The 20112-nt window shown below is 47.5% G+C and overlaps 1 protein-coding gene across 1 annotated transcript; it reads right to left on the bottom strand.

Annotated features, from left to right (window-relative positions):
- Positions 1 to 1587: 1587 nt before the first annotated feature.
- On the bottom strand, positions 1588 to 19055 carry LOC124054007 (potassium voltage-gated channel subfamily A member 1). Its single transcript, XM_046379643.1, has 2 exons — positions 16263 to 19055; positions 1588 to 2442 (listed from the first exon to the last, which is right to left on the bottom strand). Exon 1 carries the CDS (start codon positions 18863 to 18865, stop codon positions 17138 to 17140), a length of 1728 nt encoding a protein of 575 aa, XP_046235599.1. The 5' UTR covers positions 18866 to 19055; the 3' UTR covers positions 1588 to 2442; positions 16263 to 17137.
- Positions 19056 to 20112: the final 1057 nt, after the last annotated feature.

Raw genomic sequence — 20112 nt, 5'->3', positions numbered from 1 at the left:
GACTCTCACTTGTTTTATATGATCTGATTTATCCGTACGTAACTATGTGTGGGTGTGTCTTTGCTTTGTGCAGGGTTATAAGAGAGCCAAGCACAAAACGTCTGTCTGTCCAGACTTTCTGTCTGTCTGTCTGCCTGTTCCTGGTCGGACTTCCAGCTCGGTGAACCTCATTAAGCAGCTCGTCGTGACGGTTTGTGCAGGTCCTGATTACCTGAAGGACCCAGTCAGTGGTGGGAGAAGCGCTCGGATGTTTCTTTTAGGTAAAAGCAGTAATCCCACAGTGTAGAAATACTGCGTTCCAGGTGAAATCCTCTATTCAAAATGTTACTTTGGTAAAAGAACAAACTTTAAAGTTGCATCTAGTAAAGGTGGTACATCATTTTAATGATACATCATAACTTATGAGTTGATTTATATTCTTTATATGAAAAGTAACTTAAGCTATAAGAAAAAAGTACAGTACTTGAAGTAAATGTACTTCATCCCACCACTGGAGTCTCACACTTACGTCGTGAGCCAGAATTAAACTTCGTGTTTAGAAAGACGTAAAACTCCTTCACTCAGCCGTCTCAGTCCAGAGTCCTCTGCTGTTCACAGACACGACGTGGAGATTAACGGCCTCATCTCTTACACATGCTGTCCACATACTTTTGGCCACGTGCTGTGTCACCTCTGCAGTAGTTGGTTAAAGAAATAAAGATGCACCTTGACAAACGGGTTCAGTAAAAAGGAAAATTAAAAGAGAGAGAGGGTGTGTGTGTGTGTGAGTGTGTGAGGTGTTTGGGCGATGTTAGCAGGACGTCAGGGACAAGTCTGGACATGTCCAGTACGGGACAGCAGCAAGGTTACGCAGAACACATTTCACAACTGCAGAAAACAGGACTGAAACTATAAAATAAAAAACGACTGTAAATTCTCAAACAATAAGTCCTGCAGCTTTTTAGTGAATTCACTGGCAGACGTTTCCTTCTTTTATTTTTGTTTGCTGTCCTCACTTCCTGTTTCCCATCAGAAGTCCTCCGGGTGTTTGGGAGCCATGAAGAGCTTGTTGTTGTTTTACTTCTGCAGAATATGAAATAATGTTCAGGCTGCGTTTGTGATGAGTCCTCACCTGCTGGATTCCAGTGCAGGAATCTTCACAACGAGTTTCCACTCGTCTTCACAAAGTTACAAACAGCTTTAAAAAACATCAGCACCAGAAAACTGGTCCGCTAATGAGAGGGTGGAGCTTACGGGCAGATCTCTTAAAGGGACAGTTCAGATGGATTAACAGCACAACAGGAAAGAGGAAGAATAGTTTGATTTTGTGGTGAACTGTCCCTTTAAGAATCTTAAATCTTTTTCGCGGCTGGAACGTCGAGATGCGTACTCGATGAAGGAAGATCCTCACCGGGTGGCTGACTGAACCTCTGATGAGCCAGTCTCAGCTTCAGCCTTCAGTTCTGATCAGTCCTGCCCAAATTTTCATATCCCGTCTACGACTCCCTGGCTCCCTACCCGACTGTCACAGGAGAGCACGAATCAGCTTTGATTTGAGAATTTACAGTGTTTTAACTCACTCACTCGTGTTTCTCACTTACACAAATACTCATGCCACTTACTGCTCGATTGATATGTAGGAGGAAGTACAAAATAACAGCAAGAAGAACAGGCCACACAAAGGTAGATAATACTAAACACTTCAAGCCCCTGAACGTACAGTAGAAACCAAAACATCAGTCAAAAAGTCCAACAGCTAAGATGAGCTGACAGGAGGAGCCTGCGGGGCCCTGAATGCATCTTGCTGTGTTTGAAATGCCTGGTGGGTGCACTGTTATCTGAGATAGTCTATGGCTTTGGCCCTGGTCAGAGCAGGAGGGGACGCCGCTGAGGAAAACTAAACTGGGACAAGTCGTCTCCAACAACAACAAAAATGTCCTCTCTTCTTTTAAAATGTGTTCAGGTGATTTTTTTCCTCCCCTCATTCGTCCCAGACGGTTCACATTTTAGAAAAATAGAAATCAGGAAAACATCGTTACAAAAATAAACCAAAAAGTCTGTCCAAAGTCTACATCCACATGACAACTTCACATAAATTTGGACTGATATTGCACAGCGAGGGATTTCTTCTGATATGAAGCAAATCACTGACACAATTTGTAGAAAAAAAAGAGAATACGTTGGGACGTTAAAACGATCAAAGTTCAAAGTTGTTTTTGTCCTCTTTCCTCCACAGAGACGATCCCGGGCCCTCCTACATCAGGTTGATTTATCTTCAGAGTCCTGCTCGAAAGTAAAACAACAAACCAGCAGAAGAAGCTTCAGAAGTATCACCGGTGAGTTTTGGTTGAAGGCACAGAGATCCAGAAACGGGCGGCGGATGCTTGGGTGCAGCAGCAGTGTGGTGTGAGTCCCGGTCGGGCAGGTCGACTCTCCTGATGCTCGGAGGGCAGGGCTTCAACTCTGTGGAGACAGAAACAGAGAGAGGACATGATGTTATTCTGCGAGCCTCACGCTCGTCCGCCTCGGCAGGTTCAGGTTCCACGGGTCCCGCACACCTGTCCAACCCACGACATCAAATCACAATCTGATAACTCAGTTATGTGACTGAACTGAATGAACTGTGATGCGTTCGCTTGCTGCCGTACGTACTGACGTGCATCGGAGCCGCGATGCGACCAACAGGTAAATGAACCACGCAGTCAGCGATGATGAAACGCTGAACTGAAGTGAACCACGGCCGGAGTCGGCAAACCGAGTCGGCCGAGGAGCTGAAAGTCTCTGCAGATCTGTGAGGTCGAGCCGACACGGTGAGTTCAGGTCAAGTCAGTCAGACGGCGATGAGGTCATGATTGTGCCTTTTGCTGCTGAGCGGGAAAATAAGACTTTAGGTTCACATGCGAAAAGGCAAATTTCACTGCAGTCAGAGTCACGTTTCATTTTCACACCTGGTTTCAGTGTTTCCTTACAAGATTCTGGACTTTCAGGTCAGTTTTAACTTTTAAACCCAAACTGCGAGGAGTCGTCTTCCTCTGCCAGGACTCGGTTCAACGAGCGAGGTGTTTTAGCAGCGGCGCTTTCTGCAGGGTGGGCGCAGCTCAGGGTCTCTATATGTGCCTCCCACCCCCACCTTTCACCATCTTCCTCGAAGTTAATCCCCCCGCGGTGGCAGATGGTGCTGGGAGCATCTGTGGCTGTGGCCTCAGCAGCTCCTGTAGTTATGAATGATTGCATGGTCTTAGGCATTAAGTTGGATCAGTGTAATCCACCACAGCATATGCAGCAGCCTGCAGGGCCAAATCCAGCAGGCAGGACGACTTTCCTCCTTCGCTGTCACTCGTCAAACGCCCTGCGAGGAGGCCACCAGGTGTGAACAAGGCCTGCAGATCAGTGAACACGTCGGCACGCTGGCCCGAAGGGAAAAGCGTTGTGAAGCCTCGTTTCTTCGTAGCTACCACATCCACACAAAACCACTGGAGGTTTTATTCTGTGGGGGCTGAGATTAAAATGCAAACTAAATTGAGATTTGAGAGAGGAGTTTAATCTCATCTTGCTAACCCAAATTTCACAGCAGAGGTGAGACATCAGCAGTGTGTCACTGAGGCGTCCGTCTGGTCGTCCACATGGACTCCGAGATGCCGCGGTCTGATCTGAGCTGACGTGTCGGCACGCAGCAACACGAAACAGACTTCAGAGTAAAAGAAAGTTTCTGTGCGCTCTGATGTACGTTTTCACAAACGTTTGTACGTCGTTGTTGTTTGGGACTCGACCCGCTGATCACTACTGCACAGACTCTGGCTCCACATGATGTCACCAGAACAAGACGGCGGCACTTACATACCATAAGGGGAGGGACCACACCTGTCTACAGGTGTGGTCCGTCGTGTTCAGTCGGAGGTGCTGCAGGTTTTATGACAGCATGAATTGAAAAGATCCTGAACTCCTGAAAGTGAAACATTTGTTTGTAAGTCAGGAAGTAGAAAGCAGTCCAGACGAAGGAATCTTCTGTGTTTCACCTGTGATTCGCTGCTGGTGAAATCTGAAATCTGGTTTTCTTCTGAATTTGTAACCTGAGTAAAATGACTGCACACTTTTTCATTCACAACACAAACACAAATCCCTTCGCCCTCCTGTGACCTCGCTCGTCAGGCTTTTTCTCAATGACTTAATCATTGATTATCCTGCGATCGTTCGGCCTGTAATGACGATTATGGCGAGGACGTCTCGATCTGCCCCCCGCCGATGACTAACCAGTAGTCACATGACCTGGAAACAGAATTAGTTTGTATGAAACATTAATCATTCTTTCGGGAATCCATTCGGCTGCATCGGCTTTTATGTCACACACACACACACACATTTTGAACGCAGTCCCACACACTCATCACAGCACCAAATGTAGATTCATCCACCACTAAAAATAGTCCCCAACAGATGCACTCTTCCCTCCTGTTAGTGACTCTTTTAAAAACATGAAACTAGACTGTATTTACGTTTTTAAAGATTTTCATCTTCAATGAGAACGTTGGTTTTATTATGCAAGTCGTCTTTACTGTAATCTTTGTAGTGTCTTCAGTCTCATGATGGACCACTAGGTGGCGCTGCAGTATTTCTCCAGGTTTTCCCTGGTGTGACAGGAGGACAGATGCTGCTCTGATTCGTTTACTTCATGTGTCAAAATAATCAGTTTTGTTGCTTTTATTTGTTTACAGGAAGTAACTTAATCATTAAGACCCGACACGGGGTGAGCTTGTTTCTGAAGGTTGTTATGCGCACACACACACACACACACACACACACGCTGACCTCTGCAGTAGTTTTACATTAAGATGAAAGCAGTGACATTTGGACGGTCTCGCTCTCGTCCAGCAGCCTCAGTCCCCACTCGACTGTCTCGTGTGTTTAACGCTGTAAAAGCAGATTAGACGCATGTACTCTGTGTGTGTGTGTGTGTGTGTGTGCGCGCGCGTGTGTGTGTGTGTGTGTGTTAGGTCTGACGATTCACTGCTGGGTTTGTGAAACATCACACTAACCTGGAGGCTGTTTTTTATTTATTTATTTTTATTTTAGTTTTTCTGCTGTCAGCTCTAAATGTAGGTGAGATTTTATGTAGATTTCAGGACGAGGCCCCTCAGTATGGAGAAAACAAAAATAAAAACATGACAGTAGCAGAGGACGTTTATGTCTGTTCTTAATTGTTTTGCTAAAACTGCTCAGACTGTGACATCATACTGGGCACCAGAGGTGACAATATTTTTCATTATTTTATTTTTACTCTCAAGGAAAGAATCCCAGGGTCATAAACGCAGATATTGAATATAAGACCTCTCTCAGCAGCTTTCAAATAAAAATATGGAAAATAATTGAATATATGAATGCAAAAGTGTTGGAATCAAAATGACGCGTTGGCAGAGACCTAAATTAAGCCGTGACGAGTGAGGAGGTGTGGCTGTCGGATCTGTTTTTCACCACAGACCCTCCCTGACCTCTGGCTGCGAAGATGGCCGTAGCGCTCAGCATTATGTACTTAATAACAGGCACCGCAAATCCCGGCAGGACGCGTCCCGGCAGCAGTCGGCACAGCACTGCGGCCTGCACGACTTAACGTGAGCCAAAGTGCAACCATTACACAAATACAGTTTTAAAAAGGATCTGCACACATTTCAGACCTCAGCAGGAGAACACACACACACACACACACACACACACACACACAAACCCCTCAAATCTGGAAGCTCAAATTGGCCATATAGAAATCTGCTCTCACACCCAAACCACTTCATCCTGGGACGGTCGGCTGTGTTTTCCATGGAAGTGAATTTTAGGAAATCTGACCTTCAGCAGGATGTCACACACACACTTACAGCTGGTGGAAGCCTAACATGAACAGCTATGATCAAAGATGTTTTCAGCAAAGGAAGCCTCATCAATAAAATGTGTTGGTTCCTATCATACATGTTTGTTTTAGCATGTCAGTGAATGAACTCTGCCAATGACAAAAGACAAACAGAAACTGGTCTTAAAGAGCAGAATCAGTGAGTCAAAGGTTGACCTGACGGCGGCTGATGGGAAGTCAGAGGATCAGCACTGCTGCTAAACGCGTCCACAATGAACACAGCAAAAGGGAAAACTGTTCAGAGGAAAGTCCTGCTGAACACAGAACGATCCTTTTCTTAGGGGACATTTGTGTGTGAAAACATATGAGCAACAGAACAGGAGGATAAAACAGGAGTTCCTCCTCCACAGAACCAGTCCTCATTCACTGCCAGCAGCACTTTGTCAAGTCCGAGCAATCATTTAAGATCCAATCTAATTACCGGAGAAACGCAGCAGCGCATCACGTTCGTCACTGACGCAGACACCTGCTCAAAATGTTTTGATTTTAAAAGTACAATGTGGTACCAAAAGGTGAACGTCGGCTCTCAGGAGGTTCATAAAATGTTCCTGTGATGATCTGTGAGCCCAGACGTTCTCCTGTCGTCACAGGGTTTCTGCTCCAGTTCCTTCCCTGAGCTTTTTTAACCATCTGAGATGAATGAAAGAACATTCGGCGCCGACAGCCCACGACTTCACACCCTCGTCTTCGCTGAGAGGGAAGTGTGATGGAGATGAACTGCAGTGAGTCTGTCTGCTGCAGAGACGTTCAGCAGAGGGACACGAGCTGCGGGTCTGAAGGGACGGAAGGTTGCGGACCCCCCGAATCTGTGGGCCGTTTTTAGAGGCTTTCAGAGGGAAAGACGAGGTGGCACCACTTCGTTGGTTTGTTTGTCGGCACGTTCGACGCCATGTGCCCCATCAGTCATGCGTGAACAAACAGATTTGATTGCTCAGTAATAATATTCAGCACGTCTAACCCCGGATATAAATAGACGATGTGTGAGTGTGTGTTTTTGGTAATCAGAGCGGAGCTGCTGTTGGTGTCAGCGAGCTCACACATCAACAACAGCAGCAGACACGGGAGGCGAGGTCACGTGCTTCCAGTCGGCCAATCGCGGCGGGCCTCGCTCGGTTGAATTTTCATCGGTGGCCACCGTTAACGGCGCGGCCTCCAATGAAGCCTCCGGCTGTGGACGCTGCTCGCAGATGTGTGTCAGCTGTGACGCCGACGTGACGCTGGGCGGGTTGGATCTGAGTACACTGTACTCAACTTGTACTTTACACTGGGATACAAGTATTGGACAGCATACTGCTTACTTTGCTGATTCAGATTATTAACAACTAATAACTCATGTGTCACCGTTGATGAAGCTACTGCTCAACACAGTCTGTGGACATGAACCTCAGGTCAAGACGCCGTGGTCCTCAGCTGCCCTCGCTGTGCCTGCTTGTTGATGATTGGACGTTTGACTGTTGGTCCTTTTATTCTTATTGTTAACAAAGTGTGTTATTCACCAAATTCAATTGAAATAAACCCATTGAGGATATAAAATAGATTATGTTGAGAACACATTTTCATTCTTCCAGGACGCCCATCAAGCTGGAAAAGATCCGCCTCAGTCTGACCTTTGGTCAAAGTGAATTTATTACGCAGCCCTGCCAGACGCGGCACATCCAGTCCTCCCTAGATCACAAATGAGGGTGGACAGCAAGGCCTCAGCGGGGCCCCCAGGCCTCAGGGCAGATCCATGTGTCTGCTGCACAGAGGCTGAAGGTGACCAACTTGTCATTGGAACTGAGCGCTTCGTGTCTTTTCCTTCCTGCACCTCATCGTTCCCGCCGTCGCGGCACCACTTCTACTAATGTGAGCTGAAATCTACTTTCTAGTGAAAAATCAAAGCTTGTGACCAACCTTGTGCTGCGTCACACATGATATCAGGTTTGGTCTACTGTGAAGACTCCGTCTCACACTCAGGACAGTCGAAGCTTAATGCTGCCACAAGCTGCCAACGTGTTGGTCCGTCTCTCGGTACGGTCTGACTTCCTGTGTCTCTCGGCTCCAAGCCCATTGGTTCCTAGTGAAGACGTAAATCTTTGAAAACACCTCATTAACAGCTTTATGTTTAAAAAGGTTCAGTATTTTCCAGGAGTGGACACTTCTGATGGACGTTTACATGTTTAATATAAAGCAGCAGAACACATTTGCTAATTAAATCGAGTTGTGTATGAACATATTTTGAAGTGACGAGGCTGTCTGGGGTGTTACGGAAAGTCTTCTCTGCTATAAGTGGTGCTTGTGGGTTGTTAAACATAAAATAAGTTAAAGTGTTGGGCCACAGCCCGTAATCACAGCAAGGCAACAACAGTTCATCACCAAAAACGGTGCCAAGAAAAGCGACTCGTGGAGTCTCACCTCAATAAACAAGTAAGAAATTATTTCCTGAGCAAACCGTGTTGTTAGAATCAACCCTCTTCATCTGCTTTACATTGAGAGGTTAAAAAAACCAACGTGTTTTCAGCCCAAACCGCATCATGTCAACATTTGTGCCACAGATGTCTTTTCAGGTCCTGAGTCCACGTTCCCGAGCAGCAGGACTTCAAACAACCAACCGCTCAGCTCCTTTTAGTGACCATTAGGATGTTTTGCAGTCATCTTTGTGGCACTAAAAGCGGATCTTTTGAGCGATTTTCCAGGCGCATTTATTGCATCAAAACCAGGTTACTTTAATGCAAACCCTAACCCTAAAAGTATTTGTTTTTATTTTTATTTTCTGAGTGTACGTAACGTGACCAGATCTGCTATAGTAAATATTAGTCTACGTTAGTTAAGCTGAATGTTCTTGGGGTTTCTGGCCTTTTCGGCCTCCTGCTCCGACGGTTTGTCCCAAGCAGTCGTGTGGTTGAACGACTGGACTGTTGGACAGACGGTCTGTAGCTCCGTGTTCCTGCACGGTGAAACACGCTGACAGTCTGAACTGCTGGTGGCGTAAATCGACAGCCTGCTGTGTGATGACCACACCTTCCTGTTAGCAGCACAGACCTCGACGTACACCCGTTGATCACATCACCTGGAGGTTCCGGACTAATACGACAGGCCGCGATGAGTTCCTAACACGTGTAGCTCAGTCACGTAGTGGCATTGCTAAAAGTCTTCTGGGGGGTTTAAACGCATGAAGCAGCCAGAAACGGCCTTCAGGAAATCATCTGTAATAAATGCAGTAAATGAATGTGATCTTATGTAACACAAAACCCCTTAAAGTCACTGGACAAATGAGGTACGCCTTAACGCTGCTTGGGCTCCTGTAGCTTTAGCATGTGATTGGCCGTCAGCAGCAGCACCCTGAGGTGTCATCATCATCATCATCACCATCATCATCATCATCACGGGCGTAGGTGCTGCGCTGCCCTGTGGCCGGCAGTTACGGTGCTGCACTTGAAGCAGATGATGCAGAAGTGATGGCAGCAGCCGCTCATGTGGAAACGCTGCATTGAGTCCGTCTGGTTAGATAACATTCGACTGAAGCCTCTTTGTGTGCTTGTTTTCTGCTTATTTCATGTTTTTCCTCTCTGCTTACAGAAGCAGCACAGTCAGTAGTGATCCAAACTGCTGAAGTGCGTCTGATACTAAAATACAATCTGCACTGAAAATGTTCAGAGAATATTTTTAACCTGCCTGTTACTCAGAGGCATTTTGTTCCATATCAAGCTCTGCATTATAATAATAATATTAATAATTCTAATTATATCCCCAATAAGACCACAAGGTGTGTTTTAGAAACATTAAAGACACAGTGCGGTGCTTGCTCGGGGGCAGCGCTCATCACACACGACATCGTGGGTCATCTCGTCGCTTTTTGGATAAACCGACAAACCTCAACGCCAAGATGAAACCCACAGGAGGCCTCACGCCTCAGAGCAACTTGCAGAGCGTCTTGAGTCAAACCAAATGTCAGAGTTGATTATTTTAATCCAGACCGTCATCTTCTCCTAAACCTGACCAAGCAACCAAACTGAAAATATGAAAATAAGAAAGCGATGAATTCACACAAAGCTTCACACAGCACACACACTTCAGTCTCCATTCGTCCAACACGACCACCCAGTCTGACAAGGCAGATCATCACTCGGAAAACGTCAAGACTGATTTTCTTTTATATTTAACCAAAAAGGTGACAAATTATGGGGATTTAGTTGCAGTTAAATGTCCTCATTTTTCAAAATAAACATAAACGTCACTTCATCAGTGACAGATGAATAAAATCCCCCCGAGAAAAAAAAGTCCCAACCCAACCATAACCCTGAAACTGGACTTTCCCTCTCCTGCACAGCTTCTCGCTGCATCGCCGTCTCCGCGGTCCTCTGAGCGCCATCAGGAATCTGTTTATTTGCATTTCTTACATGCAGCGTTGATTAATCACAGAGACGTTCTGTCAGGGTGAGTCAGCGTCCTCTCAAAGTGAAGGTGATGTGTGAAGCACAACTAGAAGTCGAGCCTCCGCTCTGCTTGATCACAAGGAGGGAAACTGAACTCATCCAGGAAGGAGATGGCGGCGGAGGGCGGGAACACCGCGAGGGATTCATTAGCATTTTCAGCAGAGTTTACATATATTTGATTAATTCAGGCCCTCGTAACGCTTCCTGTTGTAAAGATAACCGCTCTTCTCCGAGGCCAAACAATTAGGTTACATAAGCTCATCTGAGTCTTACATTCCCATGTCACAGACCTCGAGCCAGCTGAGCAGCTCGGCTGAAAACCCTTAATTATCGCGCGCCGATGAGGCAATCATTTTCTATTTACTCGCACACGCAGCTCCAGCTAATGAGCCGGTGCAGCCCAGGTTGAAAATAACCTACGAGAGGACATAACCAAGCTCACGTCGCCATTTTCATCTGGCTCATGTGCTGCGGTTTAGGTAACACAGTGAAGGTCTGGAAACCAGTTCAGGAACTGGTCCCGGTGGAGTCCACCACGTTAACATGACTCCGTCTGCACCGACCAGCAGTCACCAGAGACACGCAGCCTCTGAAGCTCATTGGCTCGTTTTAAATGTTTATATTTTTCACATTCAGATTTTAGCTGTGGACCAACTGAACTCATGCTTTGTGAACATTCTGATACGCTGGAGAAAAACTGGTCCCATTCTGTGAACATGAGTCACTTTCAGGTAAACTGATGACTACCTGCCTGAGCTCGTCTGCCTACGACCGAACCTCCACGCAGCAGATCGCTTCTTATGCAACCGGAGGCTTCAATCTGCCCATCAGCACACGCAGATCGCAGGATCAGGATCAGGATCAGGATCAGGATCAGGATCAGGATCAGGATCAGGATCGCAGGAGACACAAGAGCCCAAACCCGGGCAGCAGACGACACTTTAGTTAAAGACGTTTCCCGCACAGTTTGTCTGCGGGTCGAATACTGAATCCATCTCACGACTTCAGCAGCTACAGACGATGCAGTCTGTGCTAATTAACGCGCAGTAATCAAGAAGTCAAGTATCACAGTGTGTGTGTGTGTGTGTGTGTGTGTGTGTGTGTGTGTGTGTGAAGCTTCCTGATCACACAGAGTGAGAAACAACAGGTCTGCCATCAGCTCTCTGCAGGCCTCATTTCACAAGTTACACTCAAATACTCTGTTTCAACACTAAAGAGGCCGAGTTATAAATATAAAACAACACAAACACGCTACACAATCCTGTGACGCCATCTCGTCTCCACTGCTGTCTTTTAACCACCGCGTCTCCCTGAGCATCACCAAGGATTTCGTCACTTTAAAGACATTAAAAAGCATCTTTCCAGAAAGTTCAGATGGCCTGAAAATCCTCTGCAAACGGAGCAAACCGCTTCCTGTCAGTCAGCGTGGACGAGCTCAGCCTCATCTTTGCTCTCTCGCTGCTTCAGACTTTTTTTGAGCAGCAGTGGAGGCTGCAGCTGAGGACTGCCAGTGTGTGTGTGTGTGTGTGTGTGTGTGTTATGTAACTTCCTCATTGCATTGTCTCTCCTGCTCCCAGCCTGGTTCCAGGAGTCAGGAGAGCTGCAGAAAGAGGCTCACGCTAATCACCTCAGCCTCAGAAATCTGAGAAAACGTCCTCGCGTCCTGCCTGCGTCTCCAGCTCGTATTTACTGCTGACAGTCGTGTTTTAACTGCTCTAATCACGGCTGATGTTTGCACTGTAATTAGTTGTGCCTCAGCAGCTCCTCAGTAATTCTTCTTGTGCTGCTCCCCTGTCACGCAAAGCATTAGACGCCCCCGGATTAAATGCATTTATGAGTGTAAAAATAGAGACATGATAATGCATCACATGTAAATACTGTACGCCTCACGAGTGTTTATTTACACGACTGGTGGAGAGCACACTGGCCTGAGATTACAGAGCAGTTTGGATTAGTCAGAGAGACATTTTTGCCATCTCTCAGTGAAATGAGACGTCAGTCAGTCTGACAGCTGTGACTGCATATTTCTGACAGCGTGCAAAGTTTGTTAATCTCTTCCGAGTTTTTGAGGAGCTTTAAGTTCAGGCTCGAATCAAAACCAGCACGAGGCGTTCAAGGACTGACAACAACGGCAGGAAAAATCATTTGGAAATCAAAATAAAGAAAGAGATGACGGCAAACCCGTCGTGAGATCAATAAAGTTCATCTTATCTTACACCGTTTAGCGTCGTTAAGGAATAAATCAAAGGCCCACAGCAACAAACCCAAAGGAAAATGTCTGATTATTGCGGTGTTGAGAAACAAACCACTCTTTTCGTCTGACTCGTGACCTGCTGCTTTGCCACCTCACGCTGTGGCGCCATCGTGGCCTCTCGTCTCCGATTGTCCCGGTTGTGTCGTGTATCTCTGGACGACACTGAGCCTCCTCCTTGGCAGCCGAGCTGCAGCCGCTGGCCGCCAGCGGCAGACGGCTTCCCCTAATTGGGATGTGTGGAGCGGCGGCCAGTTCACCAGATTACACGGCGGCTGCGGCGGCTCTGCCAGAATTCACTGGAACTGGACGGCGTCCCTGAGCTCGTGGGTCGTCCTGTCATATCTGGCTAATTGATGCATCCAGCAGATCACCGGGAGTGTTGAGCCATTAAGTCTGATAAAACCAAATGGGGCGGGGGGGTAGTGGCATTACATGGCCTAAAGTATGTGGACACCCGACTCCTGCAGTCACTTGAACATGTAACATCGTGAGTGTTGATGTGCTTCACTAACAGCCTCCATTCTGCTGGTTTCAGTCATCCACCAGGCCTCTCTGGTCCTCCACACAACCAAACCAGACCTTCGCAGAGCTGCTTTGAAACCAGGGGTTTTGTTAGACTAAAACATGAAGGAGACAAACTGTTGACACAAAGTCAGAGGAAAGTTATTGTCTAAAATATCACTGCTCACTGTAGCATCAGGATTTCTCTTCCCTTACAAAGTACCCCTGGCACATATGCTGTGTGTCCACATACTTAGCTCGCTATTGCTTGCTATGATCCAAAGGTACGGTCACCTGAGTCTTAAAGGAACAATCCAACATTTAGTGAAAGCGTTTTCCTAAGCTACACGCGTGCTGAGAGGTTTGTGGATTTGTCAAAGGTCTGATGCATTATGAGAAGTTAAAATGTAAGTTTTAACATACATAAGCCATTTGTTTGTTCAGCATTCGGCTTTGTTGACTCTCATTTCGCCTTCAGCCACCATTAACGCACACACGCACTCTCACATCTGCCTCGCTTTCCAATTCTGTTCAGGAATGAAGACCAGAGTGTCAAATGTAAAGAAAATAGAGTTTAGAGGCGTTACAGCCCGTTCGAGGCTCGCTGTGGGTGCTTTTCCTTTGCTGGAGGAACAAACAGAAGTCTGGCTTGATGCTGCAGCAGAGAGGAGATGGTGATGGAGGCTGTAATTACTGAGTTAAATCAGATGAGAGTAATAAAAGATGCAGGCTAACATGTACATTGACTTTTGGTTGACTGCCTCCAGATGCTGCACGGTGGAGGTGAAGCCACGTGGATGTGCAGGACAGATTTTTGTCCCGCAGCTCTCTGCTCACCGACACAACAGCGATGACGCCACATGACTGTTTCCTTCATGCAAAGAGCGGCTGCAGTCGTGGGCCGCACACTGCAGTGAGTAGACACAAAGTGAATAAACAAAACATTACGTAATCTAACTGGATTGGGGAGATCGCTCTCGAATGTCAGCAGAGGAGACTCTGAACTGATTAGAGGCAGGAGGAGAACTGAGCTGAGGTCAGCAAGAGCAGAGATGATTTTTAGATGGCAGAAAAGTTGGACAGGAATGTATGAACATCACACAAATTTTATTCTGCCTTCGAGTAAATACTCAGTCAGCCTCCAGATCCTCGGAGAGCACAAAATACCCACATGAAGGAGGCCATTATGTGGCCAAAAGTATGTAGACAGTAAATTCTTTGGTAGAATTTCTCATAATCTTCCAGAGCTTTTGAAAAATTTTCAAATTTCTTAGCATGTGTGTTTGCATATTTGGAAAATATTTTTTACTTTCCAAATGATGAACCCTAAAAAATTCTTTTACAAAAATTTAACTTAAAGAAATGAGATTTATTAATCACTTTGTAGGCTGTTACTTGTGAAGAGTCGGGTCCTGGTTAGCCTAGCTTAGCATAAAGACTGGAAGCAGGGGGCTTCAAAATACTCTACACTCCTCTGACTCCATCATGTTGAACAAAACGTTAAATTGGGATGCAACAACAACATAACCTGAACAAGTGATTTCTGTCAGAGGATCTGCTGGCCTGCACGTAGTCGCCTCCTCTCGTCCTTCTTCATGTGCTTTTCACAGCCTCTAACTCTGGCTGGTGTGGCTGCAGAGCACATCGTTTGACCAATCAGCTGTCTGAAGACGGAGATCAGTTGATTAAATGAGTCAAGTCTGGTGTGCTGCTACTTGGTTGGAAAGAAAACCTGCAGCCACAGCGGCCCTCCTGTGGACCAGTTTGACATGCCTGCTCTAACTCAACCAAGTTTCTGCAAGCTGATTTTCATATGAAACAAATGGAAACCAGAGGCAGACGCAGAAACTGCTTGTGTCCACAGTGTGTCTGTTTAACACGCCCGTTTGGTCTTTTAAGACAGCAGGAAGCTCCCAGCTGCTGCAGACGTAACGCTGAGTGAGACAGCTGAGAGGCTCCACGCCTGCAGACCCCATCTGTCCACCTTAAAAATAACAAGAAATTCTCACATCCACCTTCCACGGTGGGAGGTGGGACTCCTGCAGCAGCACTCAGGCTCTTCAGCCTGTTCTCTGTGCTCATGGTCATATATTCTTATGTCACAGGGGTTCCGTTAGACGTGGACTGTGAACAAGATGAGTTTGGTATTTCGCAGAACATTCTGATGTTCTGACGCTGACGAGTCTGCAGGCTGTGGATGTGAGCAGACATTTGATGATGTGAAGGACTTAAAGTTGGAAACTTTTGTATTAAGATTTCAAATAAAGCCTCATCCTACTGCATATTCACTGACGGAAATACCAGCGTCTCCTACCCGTATTGCACACACACACACACACACACACACACACACACACACACACACACACACACACACACACACACACACACTCTGTAATGGCATGCAGCAAAGCCCATTAATCTCCTTTGAAAGATTTCCAACTTGTCCTTTGGTCAAATGGGTCAAAGAGAAACTCGGTGTTCACTTTGCTCCTGCGTGCTGCCTCTCAGTCGGGGGGAAACCTGCTGAGGTCACATGACGGCGTGTACAACCTGAACACATCCAAACCCACCGTGTCCAGGATTAATGTTTAGCTTCAGGACAGTAAACCTGAACTAATCCATCAGCCCGCTCGGACTGTGAGCTGGGAGAAAAGCAAAATGAATCAGAAATCCTGCCACAGGGGTCCCAGCTGGGGCCCATTTAGGGGACGGGAGACGACGTTCTCGATGCCCTGAGATGTAAAAGTGACGCCTCAGTGTGAGCAAACAGCCCCGTGTCGTACGTGTCGTATGTAACTCGTATGTTCAGGACGCACCTGATCAGAACTCGCTCATGTGTCGTGTTGTTCGGTCACACCGGAGGCCCAAATTGTTTAATCTGTTCTGAACGGAGGAGCCATTTAACTAAACAGATCATCCTCAGATTGCCAACCTGCTGACTGCTGACACCTTCCAGGTGCCTCTCCTGTAACACCTGGAGGGCTACAGCCAATCAGAGGCAGAGTGGGGGTGTGAAAGGGTTTCTGATGTCTGATGTTTGTGATGTGCGACTCGTTTCAGCGTTTTCTCGTGTTTTCTCGTGTTTTCTCGTGCCTGATGTTGCTCCGCGGGTGAGGAGCTGTCCGTTCAGCACCACCACACCTGACGGACCAGCATCAGTGAGAGAACACACACACACACACTGAGTCGGACTCGACGAGATGAGCACACTGACCTGCTTTCTGTGTGGCTGGAGCTCCACAGATGGTCTCTGCGCTGTCCCCCGTCCTCGCTGTCCTCGCTGTCATTCCCTCACTTTATTAACTTCCACATCGTGTCCTTTTGTTTAAAAAATTCAAAAATGTTCTTTAGCTTGAAATAATCATAAACAAGGCTTGTTTGTTGGACGTCTAAAAATCTTCTCTTGAGGTCCTCTGAGAGTCAACTCTGATTTAGAAAAAGAATCTCACGTCTTTGACACAACCTGAGTGGAGGACAACAGGTGTCTGCATCTCAAAAATATACTCTTTTTAATGTCCAGATCTACAAGTCCTAAGCAGTAGGCCTGTGGGAAATATGTACACATTTGCTGCAGCTTTTCAGCGTAAACATAACGACTAAATGTTGGGTAGATACGAAAAATAAAGTTTGGCTTTTTCTGTTGCTATTCTGCTGGATGTGGACTGCATCGTGTACACGAGTCTGCTTGGTGCTGTTAATCCTCTCGCCATGTCAAGTAATTATTCCGAGTCCTGCTTGTGCTTGATTATCTGCAGCTGCATGTCCTATTTTCCACACTAACGTCTCCGTGAGTTTCGGTAATGTCCGTTAGGTGTTCCTACTTTAAAGGGCCGTTGTGCTGCATCACATGCACTGTGGTTTTGTTCAGGACTCCTCAGATTTTTCCACTAACGGATGTGCTTACCAGATGAGGGGGATTAAAATGTGCTTTTTATAAGTCGGCCCCCGTCGCTCTTTAAACTTTTCAGGATTGCGATGTGTTGATCCTCCGGCTGCTATGTGCAAAGACTTAAGAGCCCATTAACGGGGGTTTATTCTACAAAACTATGAGCTCTAATAGTTTTTGAAAAAGTGGGGAAACAGACAGGACTACAGGTCGGTCTCCCGTGTGTCCAGGCAGAAAGCGTAAAGGGATCTCTTAAAGTCCATGCTGCTGTTCGCCTTGATGTTCGCCTTCTCCACCGAAGCGCCCGCGTCGTTGTTCTCCACATCCTGCGACTTGGCTGATGATTTACTCCCTTTGCGCTTCAGTTCGGGACTCGCTCGGCCGCTGTTCGGCTCGTCCTTCAGGGAGGACTGGTCCTGGTCCGTCTCTCTGTGATAAAAGTAGTTGAAGTTTGACACGATGACGGGCACCGGCAGCGCGATGGTCAGCACGCCGGCGATGGCGCACAGAGAGCCCACGATCTTCCCCCCGACCGTCACCGGCCTCATGTCGCCGTAGCCGACGGTTGTCATAGTGACCACGGCCCACCAGAAGGCGTCAGGGATGCTGGAGAAGTGAGACTCCGGCTCGTCCGCCTCTGCAAAGTACACGGCGCTGGAGAAGAGGATGACTCCGATGAAGAGGAAGAAGATGAGGAGGCCGAGCTCCCGCATGCTGGCTTTAAGAGTCTGCCCCAGGATCTGGAGCCCCTTGGAGTGCCTGGAGAGCTTGAAGATCCGGAAGACCCGGACCAGGCGGATGACCCTGAGGATGGCCAGGGACATGGCCTGCTGTCCGTTCTGGTGCTCCTGGCCCTGCTGCTCCGCCAGCTCCGTGCCCACTGTGATGAAGTAAGGCATGATGGACATGATGTCGATGATGTTCATGATGGTCTTGGAGAACTCCGACTTGCTGGGGCACGCGAAGAAGCGCACGAACAACTCGAAAGTGAACCAGATGACGCATGTGGTCTCTATGATGAAGAAGGGGTCGGTGAAGGTGAGGGACGGCCGGGGCGCAGTGCTGTTGTCCATCCGGCTGGTGACCGGCAGCTCCCGCTCATCCCTGAACTCCGGCAGCGTCTCCAGGCAGAAGGTGATGATGGATATGGTGATGACAATCACAGAGACGATGGCGATGCCCCGCGCAGGACTGGAGCTCTCCGGGTACTCGAATATGAGCCAGACCTGCTTCTGAAACTCATTCTGAGGCAGCGGCTTTTCCTCCTCTTTTATAAAGCCCTCATCCTCACGGAACCTCTCCATGGCCTCCTCCCCCAGCTGGTAAAACCTAATCTCATCCGCGAACACATCAATGGACACATTGACAGGCCTCCGGATCTTCCCTCCCGACTGATAAAAATACAGAATCCCGTCAAAACTCGGTCTGTTGCGGTCGAAAAAGTACTCGTTCCGGAGCGGGTCGAAGTATTTTATCCGCTTGGCGGGGTCTCCCAGTAAAGTGTCGGGGAACTGGTTCAGGGTGCCCAGCTGGGTCTCGTACCTCAGCCCGGCTATGTTGATGAGCACCCTCTCGTTGCTCTCCGTGTCCATGTCCATGTCCAGCATGTCCTCGTCGAACAGATGGGGACTGTGGTCCGCGCGTAAGAGCGCATCCATGGCGTTCTCGCTGCAGCTGAAAGTGTTGTTCATGTCGTTTATTTTCCAGGAGCTCTGCTGATGATGAGGAGGAGGAAGAAGAGGAGGACTCCCCCGGGTGTTCAGCTCTTTACCGTAGTCCTCTCCCAGTCCACTTTGAACAAAGCCCGACTGAGGGACGTCCAGCGCGTTCCGGCAGCTCTCCTCGGCATTGTTCCCCCCGCCGCTGCCGCCGCCGCCGCCGCCGCTCCCTTTAGCGCCGCCGTTCTCAAAGCTCACCAAGGCTATCTCCATTCCGCAGCCATCAACAGTTAGTGTGGGAGAATCAAAAGAGACTTGTTGAGCCGGAACGCAAACATCCTGTCCGATGTCTCAGGGCAGAGAAAGTTAAAAAGTAAATCTGCAGCAGATGGTTGAATCACGGCTCCTCTTTACGGGGACGCATGTGCGCTGCTGCTGCTGCTGTCATTAAGGCTGTAAGCCGCCGCTGCTGTGGATGAAGTAAATATTAAAACCACAAGAGAAGAACAAGAAGACCCGGATGAGAGAGAGAGAGAGAGAGAGAGAGAGAGAGAGAGAGAGAGAGAGAGAGAGAGAGAGAGAGAGAGAGAGAGAGAGGAGGCTGTAATGATTATTCCTGACGTCAAAAGTGCTGCTCAGACCGTTTAGCTGCCTGTGAGACAAGCTGTCATCTGCTCTCTGTCTGTCCCTGTCTCTCTGTCCCTGTCTCACTGTCTCTATCTCTGTCTCTCTGTGCCTGTCTCACTGTCTCTATCTCTCTGTCCTTGTCTCACTGTGGCAGCAAAGTGTGCTCTGGCCACTCAGTAGCATTAATACTTCATTAATAGGAAATATTTGCAAAAGTTACAAATGAGCAGAGTTACTAAAGTAAAAGTACAAGTTCCACATTAGGAAAATACTCCAGCTGTCTCTGCCTGTCAGCGGAGTATTTTAAATACTCCACCTGAGTATTTTCCCTGCTGAAATGAGCTGAGATCAGCTCTTAGACCAGATCTGCCCTGAACATGTGGGCCAATGAAACATTCAGACTTCAGCTGAGCAGCTTTCTTCTCGTCCGGCTCTGAAATTCCACCTCCTCCTGCTGCACAGAAGTCAAGCCAGCACATCCCAGATTCAAGCGCTGCCATCTTGTTCTGGTGATGTCATTTGGAGCCAGAGTCTGTACAGTATTGATCCGAAGGTGGAGTGTCTGAATTCAGACACTACATTTAAGTAGAGAAATACTCCATGGCAAATAAAATTCTCAGAGTGATTAGTATAAAATAACTAAAGTGTTAAAAGTACCTCAAACCTCAGAGTGTTATCTCATTCATGTTATATGCAGGATTTGTTCGGTGCAGTAACTAACAGTGCTGTGACAGAATGTAGTGGAGTAAATGTACACCAGCCAGTACCTCAAAGCAGGATATTTTACACACTGTGCAGTAGTCCAGCATGTTTGTGCTTGTCTTCTTATTGAACCTTACGTAACCTTCTCGCGTTGCTGCGTCGTTTTCAAATCCATTTCCTGCGAGCCTGAA

The sequence above is a fragment of the Scatophagus argus genome, chromosome 22, assembly GCF_020382885.2.
Source record: "Scatophagus argus isolate fScaArg1 chromosome 22, fScaArg1.pri, whole genome shotgun sequence".
In the NCBI taxonomy this organism is placed as follows: domain Eukaryota; kingdom Metazoa; phylum Chordata; class Actinopteri; family Scatophagidae; genus Scatophagus; species Scatophagus argus.
The sequence above is the reverse complement of the archived record's forward strand: the minus strand, read 5'-3'. Positions and strand labels throughout refer to the sequence as shown.

Excerpts from the sequence above, each read along its gene's own strand:
- LOC124054007 (XM_046379643.1), bottom strand. The coding sequence starts at position 18,865 with ATGGAGATAGCCTTGGTGAGCTTTGAGAACGGCGGCGCTAAAGGGAGC.